Source organism: Urocampus carinirostris, chromosome 19 (genome assembly GCF_059441175.1).
Source record: "Urocampus carinirostris isolate Australia breed hairy pipefish chromosome 19, RoL_Ucar_1.0, whole genome shotgun sequence".
NCBI lineage: Eukaryota > Metazoa > Chordata > Actinopteri > Syngnathiformes > Syngnathidae > Urocampus > Urocampus carinirostris.
This window is the reverse complement of record NC_142367.1, coordinates 26,616,525-26,644,369: the sequence shown is the minus strand read 5'-3', so window position 1 is coordinate 26,644,369 and position 27,845 is coordinate 26,616,525. Positions and strand designations below refer to the sequence as shown.

Here is a 27,845-nt window from a genome sequence, read left to right as displayed (position 1 = left end):
CTCGATACCGCCCTTGCTCTCCCGTCCCGGCTATCGACCGGTATCCCTGCTGCCTACGAGACTGAGTAAACGAAAGCTACCGGGTCCTGTCTCCGTTTCTGGCTTGTGGCATTTTTTTAAAAATACATGAAGAAAATTGAGACATTCTTAAACCGTTCAATTATTCAACGGCATTCATTAAACATGGAGTTAAATCTTGCAGTTCGGAATTCTATGTGGGGGGAGGGGAATGCTCAAGGCTGATTCGCTCGAATGAATAAGGCAGGACTTTATGAGTTTAATCTGAGATTTCACAAACTTTAACTGGATTACTTTCAATTACTTTTGGATTACTCTAATACCAAATATGCTAATAAAAGACAAAAGAAACTAAATAGGAATCAAATGACTAAAATTTTCATTTTGTTTCTGTCGGATTTGATGTTCGTTTTGCCGGAGATCAAAGAGATCAAATCCAGGAGAGAAAGCTTACCACGTGTTGTGAGTCATCATTTGATTCATATTTACTTTCTTTTGTGATTTATTAGCATATTTGGTATTGGAGTCATCCAAAAGTAACCCTTCCTGCGACTGCCCCGTTGGCGCCAACAGCTCTGAACGCTGATTGGTTCCCTGACTCTTTTCAAACCCCTGTCTTCCAAGAGGAAGCTGTCAGACCGTCTGCAAACCTATGCTTTCAGCTAGGCAAGCTCTGTATGATCCAACATTCTCCTGTCCTGTTTTCTCCTGCCTGATACCTGCCTGATTTAGTTTCTTTTGTCTTTTATTAGCATATTTGGTATCGGAGTCATCCAAAAGTCATTGAAAGTAATCCAGTTAAAGTAACCCTACCCAACCCTGATTACTCTACAGCAGGGGTGTCAAACTCATTTGAAAACGTTTCCTGGTGCCCATTACTGATTTTTTTTTTTTTATTGGAATTTATCCATCTTTCCATCCACGCTAACAATCTTCCCAGTCCTAGCTGAAGAAAAGCAACCCAAGAGTATGATGCTGCCACCACCATGTTTGACAGATGGGGTGATGCAGTGTTACTCTTATGCCAAATATAAAAGGTGAATTTTGGTCTCATCTGAACTGATGGCTTTCCACTTGCCACTCTTTCCTAAAGGTTGGATTGATGCAGAGTAATAGTTATCTTATGCACAGATATGTTATGCACCTCAGCTGTGTACGCCTGCAGGTCATCCAGTGTGACAATACTCCTCTTGGTTGCTTCCCTGATTAGTTTCTTTTGTCTTTTATTAGCATATTTGGTATTGGAGTCATCCATAAGTAATAAGAAAGTAATCCAGTTAAAGTAATTCTACCCAACCCTGATAATAATAACTGCTAAGAGTTCATTTTGCATTGATTCTAATCAGGGTTCGTATGGGTGCTTGAAATCCTGGAAAAATTTGGTCGTTTAATGTGTTTCCACGGATTGAAAATGGCTTGAATTTGGAACAAAGTGCTTGTAAACGCTTGAAATTGTTGCCATGTTTCCCGGTAGTCTGTCTACCAGCTCAGTAGCCTAGATGGTAAGGCGCCCGCTTTGAGACTGGGAGGTTCGGGTTCGCGCCCCGGCCGAGTCATTCCTAAGACTTAAAAAGTGGTCGGCGGCGCCCTCTGTTGGCTGCGGCTGCATCGGCTCGCTACAACGGGTCAGGTGCAATCGACATTTCGTTCTGTGTACATTGTTACACAGAATGACAATACAAGGAAATTATTATTATTATTATTATTATTAATAGACCACGCATTGAATAAATATGTGTATTTGTTGCCGTGTTATGCTTCATGTTTGGACATTTATTTTGGGTTATGCAAAAATGAAGGCAGCGTTTCCAAGTGGTATATTCTAATAGAAGAACTTCCTTCCATTTTCATTTTGTTTCTGTGGCATTTGATGTTCGTTTTGACGGAGATCAAAGAGATCAAAGCCAGGAGAGAAAGCTTACCACGTGTTGTGAGTCATCATTTGATTCTTATTTAGTTTCTTTTGTCTTTTCTTAGCATATATGGTATTGGAGTAGTCCAAAAGTCATTGAAAGTAATCCAGTTCAAGTAACCCTACCCAACCCTGAGTAAAACCTGGTTTTCGGGAGCCTACCTGTGGTCTCCACGATGCCCTCCAGGATGACCACGATCTCAAACTGCTCGTTGGCGAGGGAGCGCTGCGATAGGTCGAAAAATGGACTCTTGGAGTTGATCTCGTGGCAAATGGTGAGCGGCGAGACCAGGAAGAGTTGGTCGGCACCCGTCCCGAAGCCCACGTCCAGCTCGCATTGGTCCAGGGGCAGGAACTCCCCTTCGGGGGTCTGCCGAGACTGGGGAGACCAAGTCAAAATGTCACAATCTCAGGTCTAGTCTAAATTAAAGGGACAGTGTGTATCATATTACAAGAAACGACTCCCTATTGTGTAAAACAGGGGTGTCAAATTCATTGTAACTCGGGGGCTGGACTAGTAGTTAACAGCGAAACAAAAAGAGAGAGAAATAAATAAGAGAAAGAGAGGGAGGGAAAAAGAGAAAGAGGGTGGGACAAAGAAAGAGAGAAAGGGGGGGAGAGAGAGAAAAAAAAGAGTCAGAAAGAACAGGAGGAACAAAAGAGAACTAGTGAGAGAGAGGAAAAGAAAGAAGAAGAGAGAAAGAAATCCAAAGAGAAATAGAAAGAGAGAAAAAGAGGGGGTGGAAGGGAGAAAGAGAGAGAGAGAAAAGAGTGGGAAAGAACAGGAGAGACAAAGGAGATCAAGAGAGAACTGGTGAGAAAGGGGCAAAGAAAGAAGGAGAAAGAAAGAAATACAAAGAGAAATACAAAGAGAGAAAGAGAGGGGAGAAAAGAGAAGGGGTGAAGAAGGAAGGGGAAAGCAAGAGAGAGAGAGAGAGAGAGAGAGAGAGAAAGAAAGAAAAGAGGGAGAAAAGGAAAAAAGAAAGACGAAAGATGGTAAAAAGACAGAGAGGGAGAGAGGGAGAGAGAGAGAGGGAGAGAGAGAGAAATAAATACAAGTACAGTGTCTTTGTGAGAGGCACCTGGCTTTGGCAACATCAAGTTGACATATTTCAGCTAGGCAAGCTCTGTACTATCCGACATTCGCCTGCCTGCGGGTCCTGATTGGCTCCCTGTCAATATTTGAACCTAGTCCTGTCCGTCCTCTGTTGTCAGTCCGTCTGCAAACCTCAGTTAACACTAAGCAAGCCTTTTTCGACCCTAACTCCCACCTGTCACGTTTTTGCTCCCGTCTGTCTCCGGCTACGACCTGTTCTGATCCCGACCTCGTCTGCTCTCCCGTCCCGGCTTACGACCCTTTTAGTCCCCGACTACGTCTACTCTCCCGTCTGGCTTACGACCCGTTTCCGACCCCGACCACGCCTTGGTCTCCCAGTCCCGGCTACCGACCAGTTTTTCCGTCCCTGACACTGCCACTGCTCGCTACGGAAGATCCACTTCCGTGTTCAGATCACAATCCGAGTTCCCATTCTCTCTCTTTCGATAAAATTGTGAGAAAATGTTACGCGATTGGGTCTACCCTGTGTGCTGGTCTACCAGACAATCAATAACAAAAAGTAAACTCTCTCCATCAAATAGACCACGGTGTTAAATAATACACGCACTGTACCTTTAAATTATTTTATAGTTATGTGTTTCATAATGCAATCTCTCTTACTCTCTCCACTTTGTCCTCTCTATCACGCTTTCTTTTCCCTTCCCTTCTTTTTTTCCCCTTTCTTTCTTTTATTCCCTCTGTCCCTCTCTCAATCTCTTTTTCTTTTTTTCTTTCACTCTGTTTCTTTCTCTCATTCTGTTTCCTTCTTCCTCTTTTTCTGTCTCTAATTCTTTTTGTCTCTCATTCTAATTTTCTTTTCAGTCTTTCTTTTACTCTCTCTTTCTCTATCTATCGCTTTTCTTCTCACCCTATCTTTTCCTATCTCTTACTTTCTATTTTTCTCTTCTTTCTTTCTTTCTATCTCCCCTTTCAATCTCCCCTTTCTTTCTTTCTTTCTTTTTGCTTCATTGTATTTTATCTTTTTTTCTTCCTACCTATCTCCCCTTTCTTGCATTCTTTCTTTTTGTTACGTTCTCTTTGTTTCTTTATTTCTCTCAATCTCCTTTTCTTTCACTCGGTTTCTTTCTCCGATTCTCTTTTTACTTCTTCCCCTTTTTCTTTCTCTAATTCTTTTTGTCTCTCGATCTAATTCTCTTTTCAATCTTTCTTTTACTCTCTCTTTCTCTATCTATCGCTGTTTGTGACAATTTTTTTCTCACTTTCTCTCTTTTTTGTCTCTTTTTCTCTCCCTTTCTATCTCTCTCTGTTGACTTTCTTTTTTTTTCTCCTCTCGAAACGCTCCACAGCAGTTATAGATGAGCATCATTAGGCTGTAAAGACAAAGCAATTTCTTGCTCTGCAGAGAGCCTAATCGGGTGAAGTCATCTTTAGCATTTCATTTCAAATTTTGGGAACTCAATTATAAGAGAATAAAAAAAGTTAGCCTCAGCATATTTTCCTAAAATTGATCACAGGAATGAATATGACTATAAAGGATTTTGTACAATCAAATACAAATTACTAGTTTATTATTAGTTTTTAAGTTCGTCAACAGGGGCAGCACGGCGGCGCAGTGGTTAGCGCTTGTGCGGCACAGTTCATGTCATGGGAACCTGTCGTGGGTTCAAATCCAGCTCCAGACTTCCTGTGCGGAGTTTGTATGTTCTCCCCGTGCTTGCGTGGGTTTCCTCCGGGCACTCCGGTTTCCTCCCACGTTCCAAAAACATGCATTTCAGGTGAATTGGCCGGTCCAAATTGTCCCTAGGTGTGAATGAGCGAATGAGTTGTCTGTCCCTGTGTGCCCTGCGATTGGCTGGCAACCAGTTCAGGGTGTCCCCTGCCCACTGCCCGGAGATGGCTGGGAAGGGCTCCAGCCCCCCCGTGACCCTAATGAGGATAAGCGGTACGGCTGATGAGATGAGATGAGAAGTTCGTCAACTGACGCCAATGCTTTCAGGGAAAAGTCTTAGAGCCGAAACCAGAAGGCTCAAGGACAGCTCCAGTCATCAGGCTGTCGGGTTTCTGAACTTTCTCACTACCCTACCCACACCTCTGATTTAAGCCAAATCAATGCAAATATGCTCTATTTAGAGTCCGTATTTTTTTGTACTTTGTTTTTTCAAAACCTTAAATATTTTTATGTTTTATGTCAAGACCAGAACGGAGACAGGACCCACTTGAGTACGTTTCTCTCAGTTTTATTGGGAAGAAGGGAGAGGATTGCACCCACGATCCGGCGATCGCGGGTCGCTCTGAACGCGGAAGTGCCACTTCCGCGGCAAGCGATGGCGGTATTGGGAACGGAAAAAACGAGCCAGTCGCCGGGACAGGAGAGCAAAACTATGGTCGGGATCAGCAACGAGTCGAAAGCCAGGAGAGGAGATTAGAGGTGGTCGAGAACAAAAAGGGATCGTTATTCCGGACGGGAGAACAGACGTGGTCTAGATCAAAACAGATCGTAACGGGAGACAAACAGGAGCAAAAAACAGGACAGGTGAAAAAGGGCTTGCTCTGTTGCTGAGATTCGCAGACGGACCGACAAAAGGGGACTGACAGGACAGAGTTTAAATACTGATAGGGAGCCAATCCGTCAACAAGCTGCAGCTGGTGCCACACGGGCGGGGCCAATTGGGCGCCATGGCAAGCGTGACATTTGGTTTGATTATTTAGTTATTTAGTTACGAGATGTTCTGCTTTGATGAAGAAGATGGCCGAGTCTTTATGTCCTCGGCTGTAGAGCGATGAGGAATCCTGGTAGGACCACAGGATGCAGGGTGTTGAAGCAGAGGTTGACTGCTGGTGGCTTGAAGCTTCTCTGAGGTCACTGATTTCGTCCCACTTTGTCCCACCAGTTTAGCCGCTAGCTTGATCAAGCTTGGCTGCTGACTTGGCAAGGTTCTCTGACTAATTGTTGAGCTGAGACTTGGTCAGGACCGGCCAGGGTTTTGGTCCAGTTCTTCTTGTCAGGATATTCCCTCTTGCCTTTTTTCTGGCCAAATTCAGATTGGCTTTTCTAAGTGAGACGTGTACCAGCTCTCGGTTCCAGTCTCCTAGGAGGGGCAGACCCCCTGTGGTGGAGTTGTCAAGGCAACCTTTGATGCACAGGAAGGTAAGGGTTTTTGGCAGTCTACAATGAGCTGCCAACGGTAAGACATGATCTTTTGGTGCTCCGCAAAAAGTGAATTTTAAACATTAAAACCACAGCTGACAAATCCCTCAACATGCACAGTAATGTGATTGATGTTGTGCTAAAATGCTAATTCCCCTTATAGAGATCAAAGCCAGCAGAGAAGCTTACCACGTGTTGTGTTGTGACTCATTCATTTGCAGGTAAATTGTACCCGTTTTTATACTCATTATTGTTATTATTTCTATTTTCTCCTATATATAAAAAGGATGATGTTGGTTAAAATTCAGACTAAAGCAAAATTGTAATTTTGTAATTGTAAACGTTAAAAAAACACTATAAGACCTCTTGTTAAAATGGATGCAAAAATGTATTGTGATGGTTGATATTCTAAAATGTATTTTATGTAAACTAAAAGGAAAGCTCTTTGATATGTTTCGGGCAGTCTAATACGCGCTGCCAACGAGATCAAAGCCAGCAGAGAAGCTTACCACGTGTTGTGATGCATTCATTTGCAGCAACCGTAATAAAAACCTCATCATCCAGTTCAGCGTGAATGTGGATCTTTGGTGGGACGGGTACACCGCGGTTACATATAATTGAAATAACTGATAACGATTACTGCGATTTAATGCCGATTTCTGTCTTATCCAACTTCCGGTTTCCTTTAAATGTTGTCTTCTAAGTGAGCGGCAACAGATGGCGAAATGACAGTGATTTGTATTCACAGTGATGCGGAGGACAGGAGGGTGCCACATTTCACAAGAAGACGTCTGTGCCCACGGATCACCATCAGCGCCTGCTTCTCGAGGTGAACAAACTCCGATTTTGTCCAATGCTAAGGACAAATGTACAGCGCCTAGCGAAAGTATAATACAGGTTACCAAATCAATATAGTTATCATTTGAATAGAAAATGTTAGTGTCGTCTGCAAATATTACTAGTTTCAATAGTTTTGAAACATTAAAAATATCGTTAATATATAAATGAAATCACTTTGGACCCAGGATAGAACCCTGTGGTACTCCACAACAGATGTCCAAGTATTCAGATGACAACTCCCCCATTTTTACATATTGCTTCCTCCCCGTCAAATAGCTTTGAATCCATTGCAAAGCCGCGCCCTGATGCCATATCTTTCCAGTTTTTTTAATAGTATAATATGATTAATGATATCAAATGCCTTTTTAAAGTCAATAAATACCCCAACTGCGTATTTCTTTTTTTCTATGCTATGGGTGATTTCTTCTACTGCATCAATAATAGCCATTGTGGCTGATCTGTTTGCTCTAAAACACAGGCGGCCCATGGGCCAGATCAGGCCCGCTAGGGGATTGAATCCGGCCCGCGGGACAACATTCAGAGAAGCGCAAGAGAAAAACAAAGCGGCAGGTTGAAATAGGTCCACTTGATGTTGCCAAAGCCAGGTGCCTCTCACAAAGACACTGTACTTGTATTCATTTCTCTCTTTCTCTCTTTATTTCTTTTCCACCCCTTTTCTCCCACTCTGTCTCTTTCACTTTCTGTGTCTCTCCTTTTCTCTTCCTTTGTTGCTCTTTGTCTCTCTTCTCTTTCTCTCTTCATACCCTTCTCGCTTTCTTTTCTCTTTTCTCTCCTTCTCTCTTTCTATTTCTCTTTGTATTTCTTTCTTCCTCTCCCTTTCTTTTCCCCCTCTCTCACGACTTTTTATCTCTTGTTTCTCTCTCTCTCTTTTTTTCTTTCTTTGTCCCGCCCCCTCTCTCCTTTTCCCTCACTCTTCCTCTTATTTCTTTATCTCTCTTTCTCTTTTTAATCTACTCATCCGGCCCCCGACAGAATGTTTGTTCTATCGTGTGGCCCCCGAGTTAAAATGAGTTTGACACCCCTGCTCTAAAATCTTTCATAAAGGCGAAATCAATGCAGTGCTACTCATAGTTGTGCTATGCATAGATTGTCCCACCTCAGCGGTGTATGCATGTGATCATGGACCTCTTGGTTGCCTTTTTGATTAGTTTACAACTTGTTTGGGCCAAAGGTTCAGAGGGATGGCCAGGTATTGTTTGGTTTGCAGTGGTTTTATGCTCCTTCTATTTCAATATTATTGCTCACACAGTGCTTCGGGATATGTGTAAATGTTGCGAAATCTTCTTGCATCCCATTCCCGTTTTATACATTTTCGCAACTTTATAACAATAACACACAGGTGCACTCTGTGTGCCGTTTAGGTCGACATTTTATCATTCAGACATTCAGAGGTGATCAGGGAACTTCTGGAGTCGAATGGCTGAGCTGGGAGAACAGAGGGCCAATATTTTTGCAACGCCTGCCAGTTTTTTTCATTGTAAAAGCAATATGTAATTGTCATGATTAATGATGTGATGCGATGCTGATTGGCTGCTTAGCCCTTTTTAAACCCTGGTCTTCCGGTCACCTTTTGTCAGTCCGTCTGCAAACCTCAACACCTGCTAGGCAAGCTTTTTCGACCCTGACTTTCTCCTGTCCTGATTCCTCTTTGATTCCCGGCTCCGACCCCTTTTCTGGACTCGATTACGTTTTTGCTCCACCGTCCCGGTCATCGACCAGTTCTTCCCCCGCTCTCGACACGGAGGTGCCACTTTCGCGTTCTGAGCGATCTGCGTCGGGCCTTTTCCTCCTTCTAAATAAAACTGAGAAATACGAACGCAAGTGGGTCCTGTTTCCGTTTCTGGTCTCTTACAATAATGTCAAATAATTTGGTTTTACCTCACCATTTTGTCTCACATCTTGTGGATTCTTAGCAAACACTTCCATTACTTTTTAGCTTTAAGTTTGAATCCTGAAATGTAGCAATATGTCAAAAAGTTCTAGGGGGCCATTCCTTTCGCTAGGCACTGAATGCAAATGGGAACGGTTCAGCATCCCTTATCTTTATTCACCCCAGCCAAAAAAGGCCAGGTATTTACGAGGAAATATTCTTCGTTTGAAAGCGTTTCATTTCAATTCGTATCACCCAACTTTGGTCGGAATAGTTATTCGCCGTATTACCCCGAATTTTACAGCTGAAACCATTAACCAAATCGTAAAACAAGCAATCAACGCGTAATGGAAATCGGGGTCATTTTTGGAGCGTCCATAAAAAGCTTTGTAAATAACGAGCAGACTGGCAACGCGATCGAAGGATTTTTCTTCGGCAAAATCCAAAGTATCCAATGGAAGTATCCAGGCTGCGCTACGATTTACAACCCGTACCCGCTCAACCCGTGTGACTTGAGGTTTGCGCAGTGCCGCATCATTATTTGGATTGAAGATTTATGACATCGCGGCTCGTTTTCCTCTCTCACCTTCAAGGGCATGACTTTGACCTTGAGTCGTGATTTGGAACACTGAGGAAGACAAGTGAACTCGACACATAGTCCTTTATGAATCATCCTAAAATTATTCATTATATTTTCTTGAATTGATCTGCATTTATATAGCGCTTTTCAAGTCAAGATTTCCCAGTTTTACAGTGTGCTTCACATTTCCCAATAGCGGCCGTGCAGCCATCTAAGGCGCTAACCTTCTTATTGGGGGTATTAGGGGTTCAGTGTCTTACCCAAGGACACTTCGACATGTAACACGGAGGAGCCGGGATTCGAACTGCGATCTCTTGATCCCAAGACGAGCGCTCTACCTCCTGAGCCACTGCCGCCCCTTGAATTCAATGTCCTGCTCGCCACGGAAGTGCCACATTTCCCATTAGCGGCCGTGCAGCCATGTAAGGTGCTAACCTGCTTATTGGGGGTATTAGGGGTTCAGTGTCTTACCCAAGGACACTTTGACATGTAACACGGAGGAGCCGGGATTCGAACTGCGATCTCTTGATCCCAAGACGAGCGCTCTTCCTCCTGAGCCACTTTCGCCCCTTGAATTCAACGTCCTGCTCCTTTTAGATTGCCAGTTCTGACCAATAGGAGGAGGTATACTTCTGTCATACTGACACAAATAAATAATTCTAACAGATGGCTACTCTCAATGCGGAGAAGCAGCAGTTCTACACAGAGTCCCTTCCACATGACCGAGATTCTCACCCTATCTCTAAGTTTCCTGTCCGGCCTAGAGTCGCAGTCTCTCCAGGGTCATCCCCAGGGCCTACTGCCGGTGGAACATGCCCAGAACACCTCCCAAGGGAGGCGTCTAGGAGGCATCCTTAACAGATGGCTACTCTCAATGCGGTGAAGCAGCAGTTCTATGCTGAGTCCCTCCTGTATGACCGAGATTCTCACACTATCTCTAAGGGAGAGCTCAGCTAACCTGCTGAAGAAACTCGTTTCAGCTGCTTGTATCCAGGATCTTGTTCTTTTGGTCATGACCCAGAGTTCTTGACCACAGGTGAGGGTAGGAATGTACCGGTAGATGGATTGCTAAAGTGAGAGCTTTGCCTTTTAGCTTAGCTTGGCAGACGCTACACTTATCCGTCTGTCGGTGTCTTGTTCCGTCCTACCATAGCTTTTGAACAAGACCCCGAGATACTTGAACTCCTCCCCTTGGGGCAGGATCTCATCCCCAACCAGAAAAGGGCATGCTACCCTTTTCCAGCTGAGAACCATGGTCTCGGAGGTGCTGATCTCTATCCCAGCTGAAGATAACAGCTTGAGGAAGCCCAACAGTATCACATCATCTGAAAAAAGCGGAGATGCAATACTCTGGCCCACAAACCGCACACACTTCAACTCCTAGAAATTCTGTCCATAAAGGTTTTGAACAGAATCGGTGACAAAGGGCAGCCTTGGCAAAGTCCAAAGTACAGAAATGTAGAACAGACTCTGGCACTGGTCATACAGAGATTGTACAGCTTGAATCAGACTCTCCGGCTTTACCCCTAACTCCCGAAGAGCCCCAAAGAACACGGTCGAATGCCTTCTCAGATTCCACAAAACCCATGTACAGGACAGGCAAATTCTCATGCACCCTCAAGGATGCTGCAGGGGAAGTAGAGCTGGTCCACTGTGCCACAGCCCGGTCGAAAATCACACTGCTCCTCCTGAATCCGAAAATCGACTTTCTGACAGACCCTCCTTTCATACACCCTGACTAGACCTTACCAAGTAGGCTGAAAAGAGTGAAACCGCTGTAGCCAGAACACATGCTCTTCTGGAAAAGGGGGACCACCACCCCAGTCTGCCAGTGTAGAGATTCTGGTGTGTTCTTCGGCTTTCTTAATACTGTCTGTTCTCCAGTTTCACAGACCCCTGAGCCCACCACAGTGCAGCTTTCAAACTCGGACTTAATGACACACAGGTGCATTCTTAGGTCGACATAGGTCCTTTCAGAATTTATCAGGGAACTCCTAGAGTCAGTTGGCTGAGTTGAGAGAACAGAAGACCAATATTTTTTCAACACCTACTTTTCAGTTTTTTTCCGTCAATACAATAAAAAAAATTTTTTTTATTTGGTTTCAACTCACGATTGTGTCTCACATGTTATCGATTCCTAGAAAATATTTTCTGTTTTTCCTCTTATGGTTCAAATCCTACCTCTCAGATGGGACGCAACTGTGTTAAATATGGTGAAATGACATCTGAGCCCTTTAGTGTTACCTGTGGTGTTCCGCAGGGATCAGTACTTGGCCCTCTTCTTTTCAGCATTTACATGCTTCCATGAGGGGATATTATTCGCGAGTATAATATCAGTTTTCATTGCTACGCAGATGACACTCAACTATATCTTTGTGATAATATGTGGATTATTTGCCCTCATGTTTTAGATCAGGGGATGGTGTCATAATAGTCTGTAATTTGCAATAGTCTTTGATCTGTGCAGCCCTTTGAGACTCTTTGTGATTAAGGGCGTCACCAATAAACATGACTTGAATGACTAGATTTAAGTTTAAAGCCGGAAATGTCACAACAAGACCAAAGGTTCTTCGGAGAGCCGATACTTTTTGCAGTGGGACTGCATATGCCGTGACCTCTCAGTGACTTTCCCCTGAGGGTGAAACTGTCGCTTGAGATCATCACACGGTAAGAGCGCGACTAACTCCCCGAGTCACAACAAAGCAGTGTCGGGATCTCAGGAAAGGAGCTTTCTGTAGCGGAGATCTTGTTATTCCGAGCACACGGAGACTCCGGACACATCGTACTACAAAGGCATCAATCTATCCCGCCGTTTCGCGGGAGACGTCAAGCAGCAGTTAACGGCCGTAAATCGAAAAGTCACGACGGCCAAAAAAGTGTCGGCCGAATCAGATTTCTACTCCTCGGGCAGGATTTGATTTCCCCCTATGTTCCTGCACGGAGTCTGCGCTCGGAAATTGCTGGTCTACTTGTGATTTCGAGAGCCAAGAAGCCAAGAAGTCTGCAGGCTCGAGAGCGTTCTCCATCCGGGCCGTGCCTCCTGAGATAAGATCTGCAACCTCAATGGAAGTTTTTAAATCGAGTCTTAAGACACATTTCTATTCCAAAGCTTATGATTGATGCCCACCTCATATTCTGTATTGTCCTGTCTTTTTCCGTGATACGAAGGAGAAGGCCGATTTGGAGATGAGTCAGCGGACCAGCGTTGGACCTGAAGCATGTGAACGCCTGCATGGACCAGCTGGCAGAGATGGGAAACTGCGTCGTGGCCGTCATAGACTTCCTGGACTAGTTTACAGGCTGGGGGCATCGCTTCTGTCATGTACTTTCCGGACAAATTCTCAACATGTTACCTAGTGTTTACTATGCTTGTGTATAATAATTGTTGGAATAATTGTTCATACGCTATTGTATCTTAGTATTTTTAACCCCATGATTAAGTCAGTGTGTGTTTGCAGTGTAAACAGGACATGAGGAAGGAACTGTTGATTACTTTCTCACGTCCTGATAAAGAGGAACTAGACAATTCCCGCGGTAATTGTAAGAGTTGTGATTGATCTGGAAGATGATCCCGGTATGTATATATAACCCTGGTTGTTAGCATTATGAGTTAGCATAAAGTTTTTAGCACAGAGAGATGTTTCTGTCATTTTTTACTTGGTTCTGTGGGGGGACCATTCCTTCCACCCTGGACAGTCCCTGGTTCCTATGACTACCCTTGGGGAAAGCCTTGTTTACCATGGCTCCCCATTATATTGAATGGGCCCATGTATTCCGGATGGGAGACTCTCAAAATACATTAGAGCGGATGGGGACTTTTTTTTTGTATCGCTGTCAAAAGACAACCCACAAGAGTCCCAGTCGGGCCGGAATTTTTGGTACATGAATCGTTGGGTTACTCCAAAAGCTCCGGGAGGAGATACCCGTTAAATTTCGGCGGAAGAAGATAGATATAATTTCGTGTCTCTGTATAGTGGCGCTGAAGCCGGCTAGATCCGGGTGGCTACACGTTAGCGTCTGGAATGCTAAACGTGAGCCACGTTTCCACAAAACACAGCACCTGCGCTCCCTGTGCGCTTCGATGTTTTCCACCAGCACTCGATGATCTTATTTGGTCGTGAGTTCGCATTTACCATGATTACGGATGGTACCGAAGACTTATACGGGGCAGCAGTAGCTCAGGAGGTAGAGCACTCGTCTTGGGATCAAGGGATCCCAGTTCGAATCCCCGCTCGTCCGTGTTACATGTCGAAGTGTCCTTGGGTAAGACACTGAACCCTAATTCCCCCAATAAGCAGGCTAGCGCCTTACATGGCTGCAAGGCCGCTATTGAGAAATGTGGAGCACATTGTAAAGCGCTTTGGGAAGTCATTGACTTGAAAAGCGCTGTATAAATGCAGATAATTTCATTTCATTATAACGCCGCTAGCCGCTTCGCTAGCTCTTCTTCCACGATAGGCCCCTTCATCACGCCGGCATGAGAATTCTTCAGGGCAAGGAGTTGATTCCTTGAATACACGCATTTTTGTGCGCTAAAACCCATGTCGCATAGGATAGAAGTAATCCATAGTGTAGTTGTCAAAACGGGAAGAAAAAACACCGAAGATAGGAGCAGACAATAAAACAATAGGGCTCGTGGCAGCGCCGCTTTGATGACAAAGTAATGACAAGTAATGCTAACTGTGATTCATCCTGGAAGGGGGATTAGCACTTGTGAAGTCCCTTCTCAAGGTTTCTCTTTTTCCTCACGCTGAGGTTTTGAGTTGTTCCTTGCCCGCATGTAGGTTTTAGATCAGGGGATGGTGTCATTGTAATCCTGTGCAGTCCTTTGAGACATTTTTGTAAATAAAGGGCTATATACAGTAAATTCCGGACTATAGAGCGTACCTGATTATAAGCCGCACCCACCACATTTTAAGAGGATTGCCGCTTTTGTACACAAGCCGCACCTGCATATAAGCCGCACGCGCCCACTTTAAAACATGTAACATAATCACAAAATTAACCCAAGCCCTACTTTGAGTCCCGCGATTTTAACTGAACATAAAGTACGCAGTTCAAAAACCACAGCCGGCAATCAAACCGAAAATGATACCGGTACTTAACATTGGTTGCAAACCTGCAGAGTCCGGATCCCGTTAAAAGTAATCCAAGGAAAAAAAGTGTATATTTCCAAAGGTAAGGGTGGGAAAAATACATATCCACTATTGTCTGTCGTGTCCACAAACACTCACCTTTACCGGTCCCCACTTCCCGTCATCCCCCGCGTCTGTTACGCCCCTTCTTTTGAATTGGTCAGTGCAAGACTTATCAGAATAAGTGTCCAAAATAAATACATTACAAAAAAATACAGTTGCAAATATATATCGTACATGGTTACACATATTTACAAAGAAAGACGGTACACCGAGAGAGTTTTCATCCCAAACGGTGCCTGTGAAGGGTAGCAAAACGCTACTGGCAACACGCTCCCCCGAGTGCGAGAATTGACTCAATTACGGTTTTAATTAAGGTATATAGAGCCCCCCCACTTGCATTGTCCCCTGAGGGGCCATCCATCTCAGCCGGGCACTTTTAGAGCCTGGCTGAACTTGGAATTAATGCCCGTTGAGAGCTTTTTTTGCTGACTGGGGGAGGGCGCCATGCAATGACCCTCATCTAGTTCAACCGTGAAGAAGGAATTGAAGCTGGTTTCATTTTTTTCACGTTAGCATGCTGTTAGCATGGCTAGTTCATCTCTCCGTACCTGTTAAGCTCAGCCGAGTGCTCCCCTTATAGTAGGGGTGTAAAAACAGGCGGCCCGCGGGCCGGATCAGGCCCCCTAAGGCAGGGGTGTCAAACTCATTTTAAGTCAGGGGCCACACGATAGAACAAACATTCTGTCGGGGGCCGGACCAGTAGATTCAAGAGAAAGAAAAAGAGAGAGAAAGAAAAAAGAGGAAGAAGGAGGGAAAAGGAAAGAGGGCGGGCAGTACAGAGAAAGAGAGAGAGGGAGAAACAAAAGAGATAAAAAGTCATGAGAGAGGGGAAAGAAAGGGAGAGGAAGAAAAAAAATCCAAAGAAAAATAGAAAGACAGAAGGAGAGAAAAGAGAAAACCAAGCGCGAAGGGTATGAAGAGAGAAAGAGAAAAGAGAAAAAGAGAGACACCGATAGTGAAAGAGACAGAGTGGGAGAAAAGGACAGAGAGAGACAAAGAAACAAAGAGCAACCTAGGAAGAGAAAAAGAGAGACACAGAGTGAAGGAGACAGAGAGAGAGAGAGAGAAAGAGAGAGAGACAGAGAGACACAGAGAGAGAAATACAAGTACAGTGTCTTTGTTCAAGGCACCTGGCTTTGGCAACATCAAGTTGACCTATTTCAACCTGCAGCTTGTTTTTCTCTTGCACTTCTCTGGTTGTTTTCCTGCGGGCCGGATTCAATCCCTTAGCGGGCCTGATCTGGCCCGCGGGCTGCCTGTTTGACACCCGTGCCCTAAGGGATTGGATCTGGCCCATGAGACAACGTTCAGAGAGGCGCAAGAGATAAACAAGCTGCAGGTTGAAATGTATTCAATTGACCAAGCCAGTACTTGTATCTCTTTCGCTCTCTCTCTCTCTCTTTTCCTTTTTTCTCTTACTCTCTGACTCTCTCTCTTTCACTCTCTGTGTCTCTCTTTTTTATCTTTGTTTCTCTTTGTCTCATTCTCTCTCTGTCTTTTTACCTTCTTTCGGTGTCTTTCTTTTTTCCTTTAGGTGTTTTCTTTCTTTCTCTCTCTATCTTGCTTTCCCCTTCTCACTTTTCACCCTTCTCATTTCTCTCCTCTCTTTCTCTTTCTATTTCTCTTTGGATTTCTTTCTTCTTCTTTCTTTGCCTCTCTCTCTCACTAGTTCTCTTTTGATCTCTTTTGTTTCTCCTGTTCTTTCTCGCTCTATTTTCTCTCTCTCTTTCTCCCTTTCTATCTTTCTTTGTCCCACTCCCTCTCTTTCTCTTATTTCTTTCTCTCTCTCTCTCTCTCTTGCTTTCCCCTTCTCACTTTCCCCCCTTCTCTTTTCTCTCCTCTCTTTCTCTGTCTATTTCTCTTTGGATTTCTTTTTTTCTTCTTCTTTCTTTTCCTCTCTCTCTCACTAGTTCTCTTTTGATCTCTTGTTTCTCCTGCTCTTTCTCACTCTTTTTTTCTCTCTCTCTCTTTCTCCCTTTCTATCTTTCTTTGTCCCACTCTCTCTCTCTTTTTCTCTCCCTCTCTTTCTCTTATTTCTTTCTCTCTCTTTTTGTTTCGCTCTTAACCACTAGTCCGGCCCCTGAGAGAACATTTGTTCTATCACGTGGCCCCCGAGTTAAAATGAGTTTGACACCCCTGCCTTATAGTTATCCATCCATTCATTATCCGCACCGCTTATCTTCAGTAGGGTCACGAGGGATGCTGGAGCCCATCCCAGCTATCTACAGGCAGTGGGCAGGGGACACCCTGAACTGGTTGCCAGCCATTCCCAGGCCACGCCCTTATAGTTATAACCTATGAATACATTATCAGAGTTTCAAATGTAAAAATATGTGTGTTTTTCTGTTTTACTGTCACAAACCAGGACAGGAAACAGGGATGAGAACCCAATCGCGTAACGTTACTCACAGTTTATTGCTTCAGTTCAGTTCAACAACAATGAGAATCAACAAAAATACTACAAAAATAAATCTAAAGTAATACTACCTGGCTCTAATTTCCAACCGTCACCTGGTGTCATATATGCTGATTACCCTCCTATCGCACCTCTCTCTCTTCACTATCGAGTGTATTTTCCTGCTCTTAAACATGATGTGCCTTTGGGAGACAGTTTGATAATGTTACCGCTTGTAGGACGTCTTCTCTGTTTTGACTTGTTTGCTGTCTTTAATGTTCTTGCCAACTGAGTGGATCTCACTGCTCTTAAATATGATGTGCCTTTAAGAGACAAATTCATAAAGTTAGCTTGTATGAGGTTTTTAGGCTTGTCGAGGTTGTGCGATGAGTGCTACGGAATGACACAGACTCTTTATTTTAACTCTTTTATTGTTGACTCTGAAAGATTTATTTTCTTACTTTTTTAACCCAAATCACCACCAAAATAAGTTTTTTGTCATTATTGCTAATTTGAATCACCTGTGCCTGCTCCTTTGACTCTGATTGGCTCCCAGTCCCTATTTAAAACTAGTCCGGTCAATCCCCTGTTGTCAGTCCGTCAACAAACATCAGCCCCGCAAGACGTGGGGTTTGACTCTGTCCGGTTTCCTGCCTGCGTTTCCTGCCCGGTATCGTTCCCGTCTATTTTTGTCCTGTTTATTATTCTCTCCAGTTTTCGTTCCCGTCTAGTTTGCCCTGTTCAATCTCGATATCCTTTTTCGATATGAACCCCGTCTGTCCCGTCCTGTCCAGCGTCGACCCCCAGATCTGTTCTCCTCTGCACTACCGTACTCCATTGTTATTGTAGAGTGACTTGTTTACCTGACTGTCCATTTTGCACATCTGTCCAGCTGCTCCTCTTGCACTCTTTGCACTACTGTATAATATTATACATAGCTATAATTATTTAGTATATCATTTAGTATTGCGTTTGGGTCCTGATCCTGTTCTGGTTCCCGACAAAATCAAACTACAGTAAAACTAAGGCTTCTGTTACGTATTAAACTGTCGTGTCGTGCCAGCCGCAGCCTGTTGACATATTGGCTTTCCGTCTGTTTAAGCTCAGTGCTCTCACTCTTCCTTTGTCAGTCTGTCAACAAACCTCTGCCCTGCAAGACGTGGGTTTTGACTCAGTCCTGTTTCTTGTACGTATTTCCTGTCCGGTATTGTTCCCGTTTATTTCGTCCTGTTTAATATCGGTTTCCTGTTTCGCTCCCGTCCAGTTCGTCCTGTATGTTTCGATATCCTGTTTTGATGTGATCCTGTCTGTCCCGTCCTGTCCGGTATCGATCCCGTTTATTTCGTCCTGTTTACTATCGGTTTCCTGTTTCGCTCCCGTCCAGTTTGTCCTGTATATTTCCATATCCTGTTTTGATGTCGATCCTGTCTGTCCCGTCCTGTCCGGTATCGATCCCGTTTATTTCGTCCTGTTCAATATCGGTTTCCTGTTTCGCTCCCGTCCAGTTTGTCCTGTATATTTCGATATCCTGTTTTGATGTCAATCCTGTCTGTCCCGTCCTGTCCAGTATCGATCCCGTTTATTTCGTCCTGTTTACTATCGGTTTCCTGTTTCGCTCCCGTCCAGTTTGTCCTGTATATTTCGATATCCTGTTTTGATGTCGATCCTGTCTGTCCCGTCCTGTCCGGTATCGATCCCGTTTATTTAGTCCTGTTCAATATCGGTTTCCTGTTTCGCTCCTGTCCAGTTTGTCCTGTATATTTCGATATCCTGTTTTGATGTCGATCCTGTCTGTCCCGTCCTGTCCGGTATCGATCCCGTTTATTTCGTCCTGTTCAATATCGGTTTCCTGTTTTGCTCCCGTCCAGTTTGTCCTGTATATTTCGATATCCTGTTTTGATGTCGATCCTGTCTGTCCCGTCCTGTCCGGTATCGATCCCGTTTATTTCGTCCTTTTTACTATCGGTTTCCTGTTTCGCTCCCGTCCAGTTTGTCCTGTATATTTCGATATCCTGTTTTGATGTCGATCCTGTCTGTCCCGTCCTGTCCGATATCGATCCCGTTTATTTCGTCCTGTTTACTATCGGTTTCCTGTTTCGCTCCCGTCCAGTTTGTCCTGTATATTTCGATATCCTGTTTTGATGTCGATCCTGTCTGTCCCGTCCTGTCCGATATCGATCCCGTTTATTTCGTCCTGTTTACTATCGGTTTCCTGTTTCGCTCCCGTCCAGTTTGTCCTGTATATTTCCATATCCTGTTTTGATGTCGATCCTGTCTGTCCCGTCCTGTCCGGTATCGATCCCGTTTATTTCGTCCTGTTCAATATCGGTTTCCTGTTTCGCTCCCGTCCAGTTTGTCCTGTATATTTCGATATCCTGTTTTGATGTCAATCCTGTCTGTCCCGTCCTGTCCAGTATCGATCCCGTTTATTTCGTCCTGTTTACTATCGGTTTCCTGTTTCGCTCCCGTCCAGTTTGTCCTGTATATTTCGATATCCTGTTTTGATGTCGATCCTGTCTGTCCCGTCCTGTCCGGTATCGATCCCGTTTATTTAGTCCTGTTCAATATCGGTTTCCTGTTTCGCTCCTGTCCAGTTTGTCCTGTATATTTCGATATCCTGTTTTGATGTCGATCCTGTCTGTCCCGTCCTGTCCGGTATCGATCCCGTTTATTTCGTCCTGTTCAATATCGGTTTCCTGTTTTGCTCCCGTCCAGTTTGTCCTGTATATTTCGATATCCTGTTTTGATGTCGATCCTGTCTGTCCCGTCCTGTCCGGTATCGATCCCGTTTATTTCGTCCTTTTTACTATCGGTTTCCTGTTTCGCTCCCGTCCAGTTTGTCCTGTATATTTCCATATCCTGTTTTGATGTCGATCCTGTCTGTCCCGTCCTGTCCGATATCGATCCCGTTTATTTCGTCCTGTTTACTATCGGTTTCCTGTTTCGCTCCCGTCCAGTTTGTCCTGTATATTTCGATATCCTGTTTTGATGTCGATCCTGTCTGTCCCGTCCTGTCCGATATCGATCCCGTTTATTTCGTCCTGTTTACTATCGGTTTCCTGTTTCGCTCCCGTCCAGTTTGTCCTGTATATTTCCATATCCTGTTTTGATGTCGATCCTGTCTGTCCCGTCCTGTCCGGTATCGATCCCGTTTATTTCGTCCTGTTCAATATCGGTTTCCTGTTTCGCTCCCGTCCAGTTTGTCCTGTATATTTCGATATCCTGTTTTGATGTCAATCCTGTCTGTCCCGTCCTGTCCAGTATCGATCCCGTTTATTTCGTCCTGTTTACTATCGGTTTCCTGTTTCGCTCCCGTCCAGTTTGTCCTGTATATTTCGATATCCTGTTTTGATGTCGATCCTGTCTGTCCCGTCCTGTCCGGTATCGATCCCGTTTATTTAGTCCTGTTCAATATCGGTTTCCTGTTTCGCTCCTGTCCAGTTTGTCCTGTATATTTCGATATCCTGTTTTGATGTCGATCCTGTCTGTCCCGTCCTGTCCGGTATCGATCCCGTTTATTTCGTCCTGTTCAATATCGGTTTCCTGTTTTGCTCCCGTCCAGTTTGTCCTGTATATTTCGATATCCTGTTTTGATGTCGATCCTGTCTGTCCCGTCCTGTCCGGTATCGATCCCGTTTATTTCGTCCTTTTTACTATCGGTTTCCTGTTTCGCTCCCGTCCAGTTTGTCCTGTATATTTCGATATCCTGTTTTGATGTCGATCCTGTCTGTCCCGTCCTGTCCGATATCGATCCCGTTTATTTCGTCCTGTTTACTATCGGTTTCCTGTTTCGCTCCCGTCCAGTTTGTCCTGTATATTTCGATATCCTGTTTTGATGTCGATCCTGTCTGTCCCGTCCTGTCCGATATCGATCCCGTTTATTTCGTCCTGTTTACTATCGGTTTCCTGTTTCGCTCCCGTCCAGTTTGTCCTGTATATTTCCATATCCTGTTTTGATGTCGATCCTGTCTGTCCCGTCCTGTCCGGTATCGATCCCGTTTATTTCGTCCTGTTCAATATCGGTTTCCTGTTTCGCTCCCGTCCAGTTTGTCCTGTATATTTCGATATCCTGTTTTGATGTCAATCCTGTCTGTCCCGTCCTGTCCAGTATCGATCCCGTTTATTTCGTCCTGTTTACTATCGGTTTCCTGTTTCGCTCCCGTCCAGTTTGTCCTGTATATTTCGATATCCTGTTTTGATGTCGATCCTGTCTGTCCCGTCCTGTCCGGTATCGATCCCGTTTATTTAGTCCTGTTCAATATCGGTTTCCTGTTTCGCTCCTGTCCAGTTTGTCCTGTATATTTCGATATCCTGTTTTGATGTCGATCCTGTCTGTCCCGTCCTGTCCGGTATCGATCCCGTTTATTTCGTCCTGTTCAATATCGGTTTCCTGTTTTGCTCCCGTCCAGTTTGTCCTGTATATTTCGATATCCTGTTTTGATGTCGATCCTGTCTGTCCCGTCCTGTCCGGTATCGATCCCGTTTATTTCGTCCTTTTTACTATCGGTTTCCTGTTTCGCTCCCGTCCAGTTTGTCCTGTATATTTCGATATCCTGTTTTGATGTCGATCCTGTCTGTCCCGTCCTGTCCGATATCGATCCCGTTTATTTCGTCCTGTTTACTATCGGTTTCCTGTTTCGCTCCCGTCCAGTTTGTCCTGTATATTTCGATATCCTGTTTTGATGTCGATCCTGTCTGTCCCGTCCTGTCCGGTATCGATCCCGTTTATTTCGTCCTTTTTACTATCGGTTTCCTGTTTCGCTCCCGTCCAGTTTGTCCTGTATATTTCCATATCCTGTTTTGATGTCGATCCTGTCTGTCCCGTCCTGTCCGATATCGATCCCGTTTATTTCGTCCTGTTTACTATCGGTTTCCTGTTTCGCTCCCGTCCAGTTTGTCCTGTATATTTCGATATCCTGTTTTGATGTCGATCCTGTCTGTCCCGTCCTGTCCGATATCGATCCCGTTTATTTCGTCCTGTTTACTATCGGTTTCCTGTTTCGCTCCCGTCCAGTTTGTCCTGTATATTTCCATATCCTGTTTTGATGTCGATCCTGTCTGTCCCGTCCTGTCCGGTATCGATCCCGTTTATTTCGTCCTGTTCAATATCGGTTTCCTGTTTCGCTCCCGTCCAGTTTGTCCTGTATATTTCGATATCCTGTTTTGATGTCAATCCTGTCTGTCCCGTCCTGTCCAGTATCGATCCCGTTTATTTCGTCCTGTTTACTATCGGTTTCCTGTTTCGCTCCCGTCCAGTTTGTCCTGTATATTTCGATATCCTGTTTTGATGTCGATCCTGTCTGTCCCGTCCTGTCCGGTATCGATCCCGTTTATTTAGTCCTGTTCAATATCGGTTTCCTGTTTCGCTCCTGTCCAGTTTGTCCTGTATATTTCGATATCCTGTTTTGATGTCGATCCTGTCTGTCCCGTCCTGTCCGGTATCGATCCCGTTTATTTCGTCCTGTTCAATATCGGTTTCCTGTTTTGCTCCCGTCCAGTTTGTCCTGTATATTTCGATATCCTGTTTTGATGTCGATCCTGTCTGTCCCGTCCTGTCCGGTATCGATCCCGTTTATTTCGTCCTTTTTACTATCGGTTTCCTGTTTCGCTCCCGTCCAGTTTGTCCTGTATATTTCGATATCCTGTTTTGATGTCGATCCTGTCTGTCCCGTCCTGTCCGATATCGATCCCGTTTATTTCGTCCTGTTTACTATCGGTTTCCTGTTTCGCTCCCGTCCAGTTTGTCCTGTATATTTCGATATCCTGTTTTGATGTCGATCCTGTCTGTCCCGTCCTGTCCGGTATCGATCTCGTCGGCCTCTGGCTTCCTATTAGTCCATGCCAGACTGCTGCTTAACGTGCATGACTCCCCATTTCAAGTCAAATAAAAGGCTTGTGTGAGAACGTCACGTGTTTGGGTCCTGTCTAAGCTCAGTGCTCTCACTCTTCCTTTGTCAGTCCGTCAACGAACCTCTGCCCTGCAAGAAGTGGGTTTTGACTCAGTCCTGTTTCCTGTACGTATTTCCTGTCCGGTATCGTTCCCGTTTATTTCGTCCTGTTTACTATCGGTTTCCTGTTTCGCTCCCGTCCAGTTTGTCCTGTATATTTCGATATCCTGTTTTTATGTCGATCCTGTCTGTCCCGTCCTGTCCAGTATCGATCCCGTATATTTCGTCCTGTTTAATATCGGTTTCCTGTTTCGCTCCCGTCCAGTTTGTCCTGTATATTTCGATATCCTGTTTTGATGTCGATCCTGTCTGTCCCGTCCTGTCCGGTATCGATCCCGTTTATTTCGTCCTGTTTACTATCGGTTTCCTGTTTCGCTCCCGTCCAGTTTGTCCTGTATATTTCGATATCCTGTTTTGATGTCGATCCTGTCTGTCCCGTCCTGTCCGGTATCGATCTCGTCGGCCTCTGGCTTCCTATTAGTCCATGCCAGACTGCTGCTTAACGTGCATGACTCCCCATTTCAAGTCAAATAAAAGGCTTGTGTGAGAACGTCACGCGTTTGGGTCCTGTCTAAGCTCAGTGCTCTCACTCTTCCTTTGTCAGTCCGTCAACGAACCTCTGCCCTGCAAGAAGTGGGTTTTGACTCAGTCCTGTTTCCTGTACGTATTTCCTGTCCGGTATCGTTCCCGTTTATTTCGTCCTGTTTACTATCGGTTTCCTGTTTCGCTCCCGTCCAGTTTGTCCTGTATATTTCGATATCCTGTTTTTATGTCGATCCTGTCTGTCCCGTCCTGTCCGGTATCGATCTCGTCAGCCTCTGGCTTCCTATTAGTCCATGCCAGACTGCTGCCTAACATGCATGACTCCCCATTTCAAGTAAAATAAAAGGCTTGTGTGAGAGCGTCACGCGTTTGGGTCCTGATCCTGTTCTGGTTCCTGACAAACTACAGTAAAACTAAGGCTTCTGTTACGTATTCAACTGAAATTCCCGTTCCAAAACCAGTGTCCCCGACTCAAGTTCACCCATAACTCTTAAGTAAGCATATAAAAAATTCATGGAAATGCGCAACTTTCTTATCGACTGTTCCCGTTTTAATAACATAACGCGCCGTGTTAATCACTCGGGCCCCCAGGGGTCACAATTCAATTCTGGAGACGAATGGAAATCCAATCCGAGACCGTAGAAAGGGCCCGTAAACTATCAGGAGTCGTTTCAGGAAAAAGGGAGTTATATTGCTGCTTTTGTCCCGCTTTTTGCACCCGTTTTCCACAATGTCCGTTCCTGATTTCCCCGTGTTTCCGGTTACGACCTGTTTTTTGACCCTGACCAGTCTCTTTCTCTCTCTGTCTTTTTACTGTCTTTTGGTGTCTTTCATTTTTTCCTTTTCTTTCTTTTTTTCTCTCTCTCTTGCTTTCTCCTTCTCACTTTTCCCCCTTCTCTTTTCTCTCCTCTCTTTCTCTTTGGATTTCTTTCTTTCTTCTTCTTTCTTTGCCTCTCTCTCTCCCACTAGTTCTCTTTAGATCTCTTTTGTTTCTCCTGTTCTTTTTAGCTCTTTTTTTCTCTCTCTTTCTCCCTTTCTATTTTTATTTGTCCCACTCCCTCTCTTTCTCTTATTTCTTTCTCTCTCTCTCTCTTGCTTTCCCCTTCTCACTTTCCCCCCTTCTCTTTTCTCTCCTCTCTTTCTCTGTCTATTTCTCTTTGGATTTTTTCTTTCTTCTTCTTTCTTTGCCTTTCTCTCACTAGTTCTCTTTTGATCTCTTTTGTTTCTCCTGTTCTTTCTCGCTCTTTTTTTCTTTCTCTCTTTCTCCCTTTTTCTCTTTCTTTGTCCCACTCCCTCTCTTTCTCTTATTTCTTTCTCTCTCTCCCTCTCTTGCTTTCCCCTTCTCACTTTCCCCCTTTCTCTTTTCTCTCCTCTCTTTCTCTGTCTATTTCTCTTTGGGTTTCTTTCTTCCTCTCTCTTTCTTTTCCCCCTCTCACAACTTTTTATCTCTTTTGTTTCTCACGCTCTCTCCTTCTCTCTCTTTTTCTTTCTTTGTCCCGCCCTCTTTTCTTTTTCCCTGTCTCTTTCTCGTCTCTGTGTCTTTTAACTTCTTTTGCTCTAACTTCCTTTTTTCCTTTTCTCTCTTTTCTCTTTCTCTCTTCCTACCCTTTGCGCTTTCTTTTCTCTTTTCTCTCCTCCTGTCTTTCTATTTCTCTTTGGATTTCTTTCTTTTCCCCCTCTCTCACGACTTTTTATCTCTTTTGTTTCTCACGCTCTCTCCTTCTCTCTCTTTTTCTTTTTTGTCCCATCCTCTCTCCTTTTCCCTGTCTCTTTCTCGTCTCTGTGTCTTTTAACCTCTTTTGCTCTAACTTCCTTTTTTCCTTTTCTCTCTTTTCTTTTTCTCTCTTCCTACCCTTTGCGCTTTCTTTTCTCTTTTCTCTCCTTCTGTCTTTCTATTTCTCTTTGGATTTCTTTCTTCCTCTCCCTTTCTTTTCCGCCTCTCTCATGACTTTTTATCTTTTGTTTCTCACGCTCTCTCCTTCTCTCTTTTTTTCTTTCTTTGTCCCGCCCTCTCTCCTTTTCCCTGTCTCTTTCTCGTCTCTGTATCTTTTAACCTTTTTTGCTCTAACTTCCTTTTTTCCTTTTCTCTCTTTCCTCTTTCTCTCTTCATACCCTTCGCGCTTTCTTTTCTCTCCTTCTGTCTTTCTATTTCTCTTTGGATTTCTTTCTTCCTCTCCCTTTCTTTTCCGCCTCTCTCATGACTTTTTATCTTTTGTTTCTCACGCTCTCTCCCTCTCTCTTTTTCTTTCTTTGTCTCTCCCTCTTTTCTTTTTCCCTGTCTCTTTCTCTTTCTCTGTGTCTTTTTAACTTCTTTTGCTCTAACTTCCTTTTTTCCTTTTTTCTCCTTTCTTTTTCTCTCTTCCTACCCTTCGCGCTTTCTTTTCTCTTTTCTCTCCTTCTGTCTTTCTATTTCTCTTTGGATTTCTTTCTTCCTCTCCCTTTCTTTTCCCCCTCTCTCACGACTTTTTATCTCTTTTGTTTCTCACGCTCTCTCCTTCTCTCTCTTTTTCTTTCTTTGTCCCACCCTCTTTTCTTTTTCCCTGTCTCTTTCTCGTCTCTGTGTCTTTTTAACTTCTTTTGCTCTAACTTCCTTTTTTCATTTTTTCTCTTTTCTCTTTCTCTCTTCCTAGCCTTTGCGCTTTCTTTTCTCTTTTCTCTCCTTCTGTCTTTCTATTTCTCTTTGGATTTCTTTCTTCCTCTCCCTTTCTTTTCCGCCTCTCTCATGACTTTTTATCTTTTGTTTCTCACGCTCTCTCCTTCTCTCTTTTTTTCTTTCTTTGTCCCGCCCTCTCTCCTTTTCCCTTTCTCTTATTTCGTTATCCCTCTTTTTCTTTCTCTTTCATCTACTCGTCCGGCCCCCCGACAGAATATTTGTTCTATGGTGTGCCCCCCCCGAGTTCAAATGAGTCGGACACCCCCTAAAGTGGCGCAACTTGACTTTACCTTGATGAGCTTGCACCGGATCTGCGCAGAAACCATGTGGCTGTTCCTCAGGTTCCCCACCCGGAACATGAGGCACAATTTCCCGTCCCGTTGCGAGATGACGGCGTCCTGGCTGAACATGAGCGTCTCCGCTCTCTTCTTGGGCTGCGACATCTTGATAAACATACACCCGATGAGAAAAGCATCCACGATGGATCCCAGAAGCGACTGGAAGAGGAAGAGGATGATCCCCTCGGGGCATTTCTCCGTGATGTAACGGTACCCGTAACCGATGGTGGCTTCCGTCTCGATGAAGAAGAGAAAAGCGGAGGGAAAGTTATACACGTTGGCGACGCACGGCGTGTAGGAGGCGTCGTGGCCCCCGGGGCCGCTCAGGTCCCCTCGGATGTAGGCGATGAGCCACCACATGGAAGCCATCACCAACCATGCCACCGTGTAGGTCAGGATGAAGATGAGAAGGTTCCAGCGCCATTTGAGGTCCACCAGGGTGGTGAAGAGATCCGAGATGTAGCGGCTGGTTTCTCCACCCAGGTTGCCGTGCTGCACGTTGCAGCGGCCGTTCTTCTCCACGAAGCGTTGCCGCTTTCGCTTAACCGGGGCGCAGAAAGTCATGCCCCGGTTGGTGGTCACCACCTGGTAGTCCTCGCCCAGTTTCCTGCGGAGGGCAGCCATGGTTTGTTTTTTCTTCTTCTAGGCGCTGAGAAGTTGGGGACCCTGCGCCCCCCGACGTCCGCTCGCCCACCCCCCTGCAGTGCGCATCCTGTGCGGTGCAGAGGCGCCGATGCGCGCTGGAGGTCTTGCCTTCGAGAGGCGCGCGAGGATTCTGCGCACTGGGGCGCAAGCTTGTCCCTTTTGACCAGGGGCGGGACATGATTTGGGGCGGGGGGGGCGACCTTGGACACCTCTACCCATTGCTTTCATTCCTGAATGCATAAACTTGCACACATATACGTGCAGGGTTGGGTAGGGTTACTTGATTACTGTCAATGACTTTTGGATTACTCCCAATACCAAATATGCTAATAAAAAACAAAAGAAACTGATGACTCAAAACACGTGGTAAGCTTTCTCTCCTGGCTTTGATCTCTTTGATCTCCGGCAAAACGAACATAAAATGCCACAGAAACAAAATAAAAATGGAAGGAAGTTCTTCTATTACAATATACCAGTTGGAAACACTACCTTCATTTTTGCATAACCAAAAATAAATGTCCGTACATGATGCACAATACATCAACAAATACACATATTCATTCAATGCGTGGTCTATTAAGACAGACTACCGGGAAACATGGCAACAATTTCAAGCGTTTACAAGCACTTTGTCCCAAATTCAAGCCATTTTCAATCCGTGAAAACACATTAAACGACC

The 27,845-nt window shown here is 44.7% G+C and overlaps 1 protein-coding gene across 1 annotated transcript in view; it reads right to left on the bottom strand.

The window, feature by feature from the left end:
• Positions 1-27,272, bottom strand: part of LOC148347858 (G protein-activated inward rectifier potassium channel 1-like) — a 32,184-nt gene extending 4,912 nt beyond the window's left edge. The window contains exons 1-2 of the mRNA XM_088323363.1: positions 26,474-27,272; positions 2,093-2,309 (exon numbers count right to left, since the gene is read on the bottom strand). Coding sequence (XP_088179489.1) covers positions 2,093-2,309; positions 26,474-27,145 — 889 coding nt within the window. The 5' untranslated portion in view covers positions 27,146-27,272. The remainder of the gene's footprint in view (positions 1-2,092; positions 2,310-26,473) is intronic.
• Between the last annotated feature and the right edge of the window lie 573 nt (positions 27,273-27,845).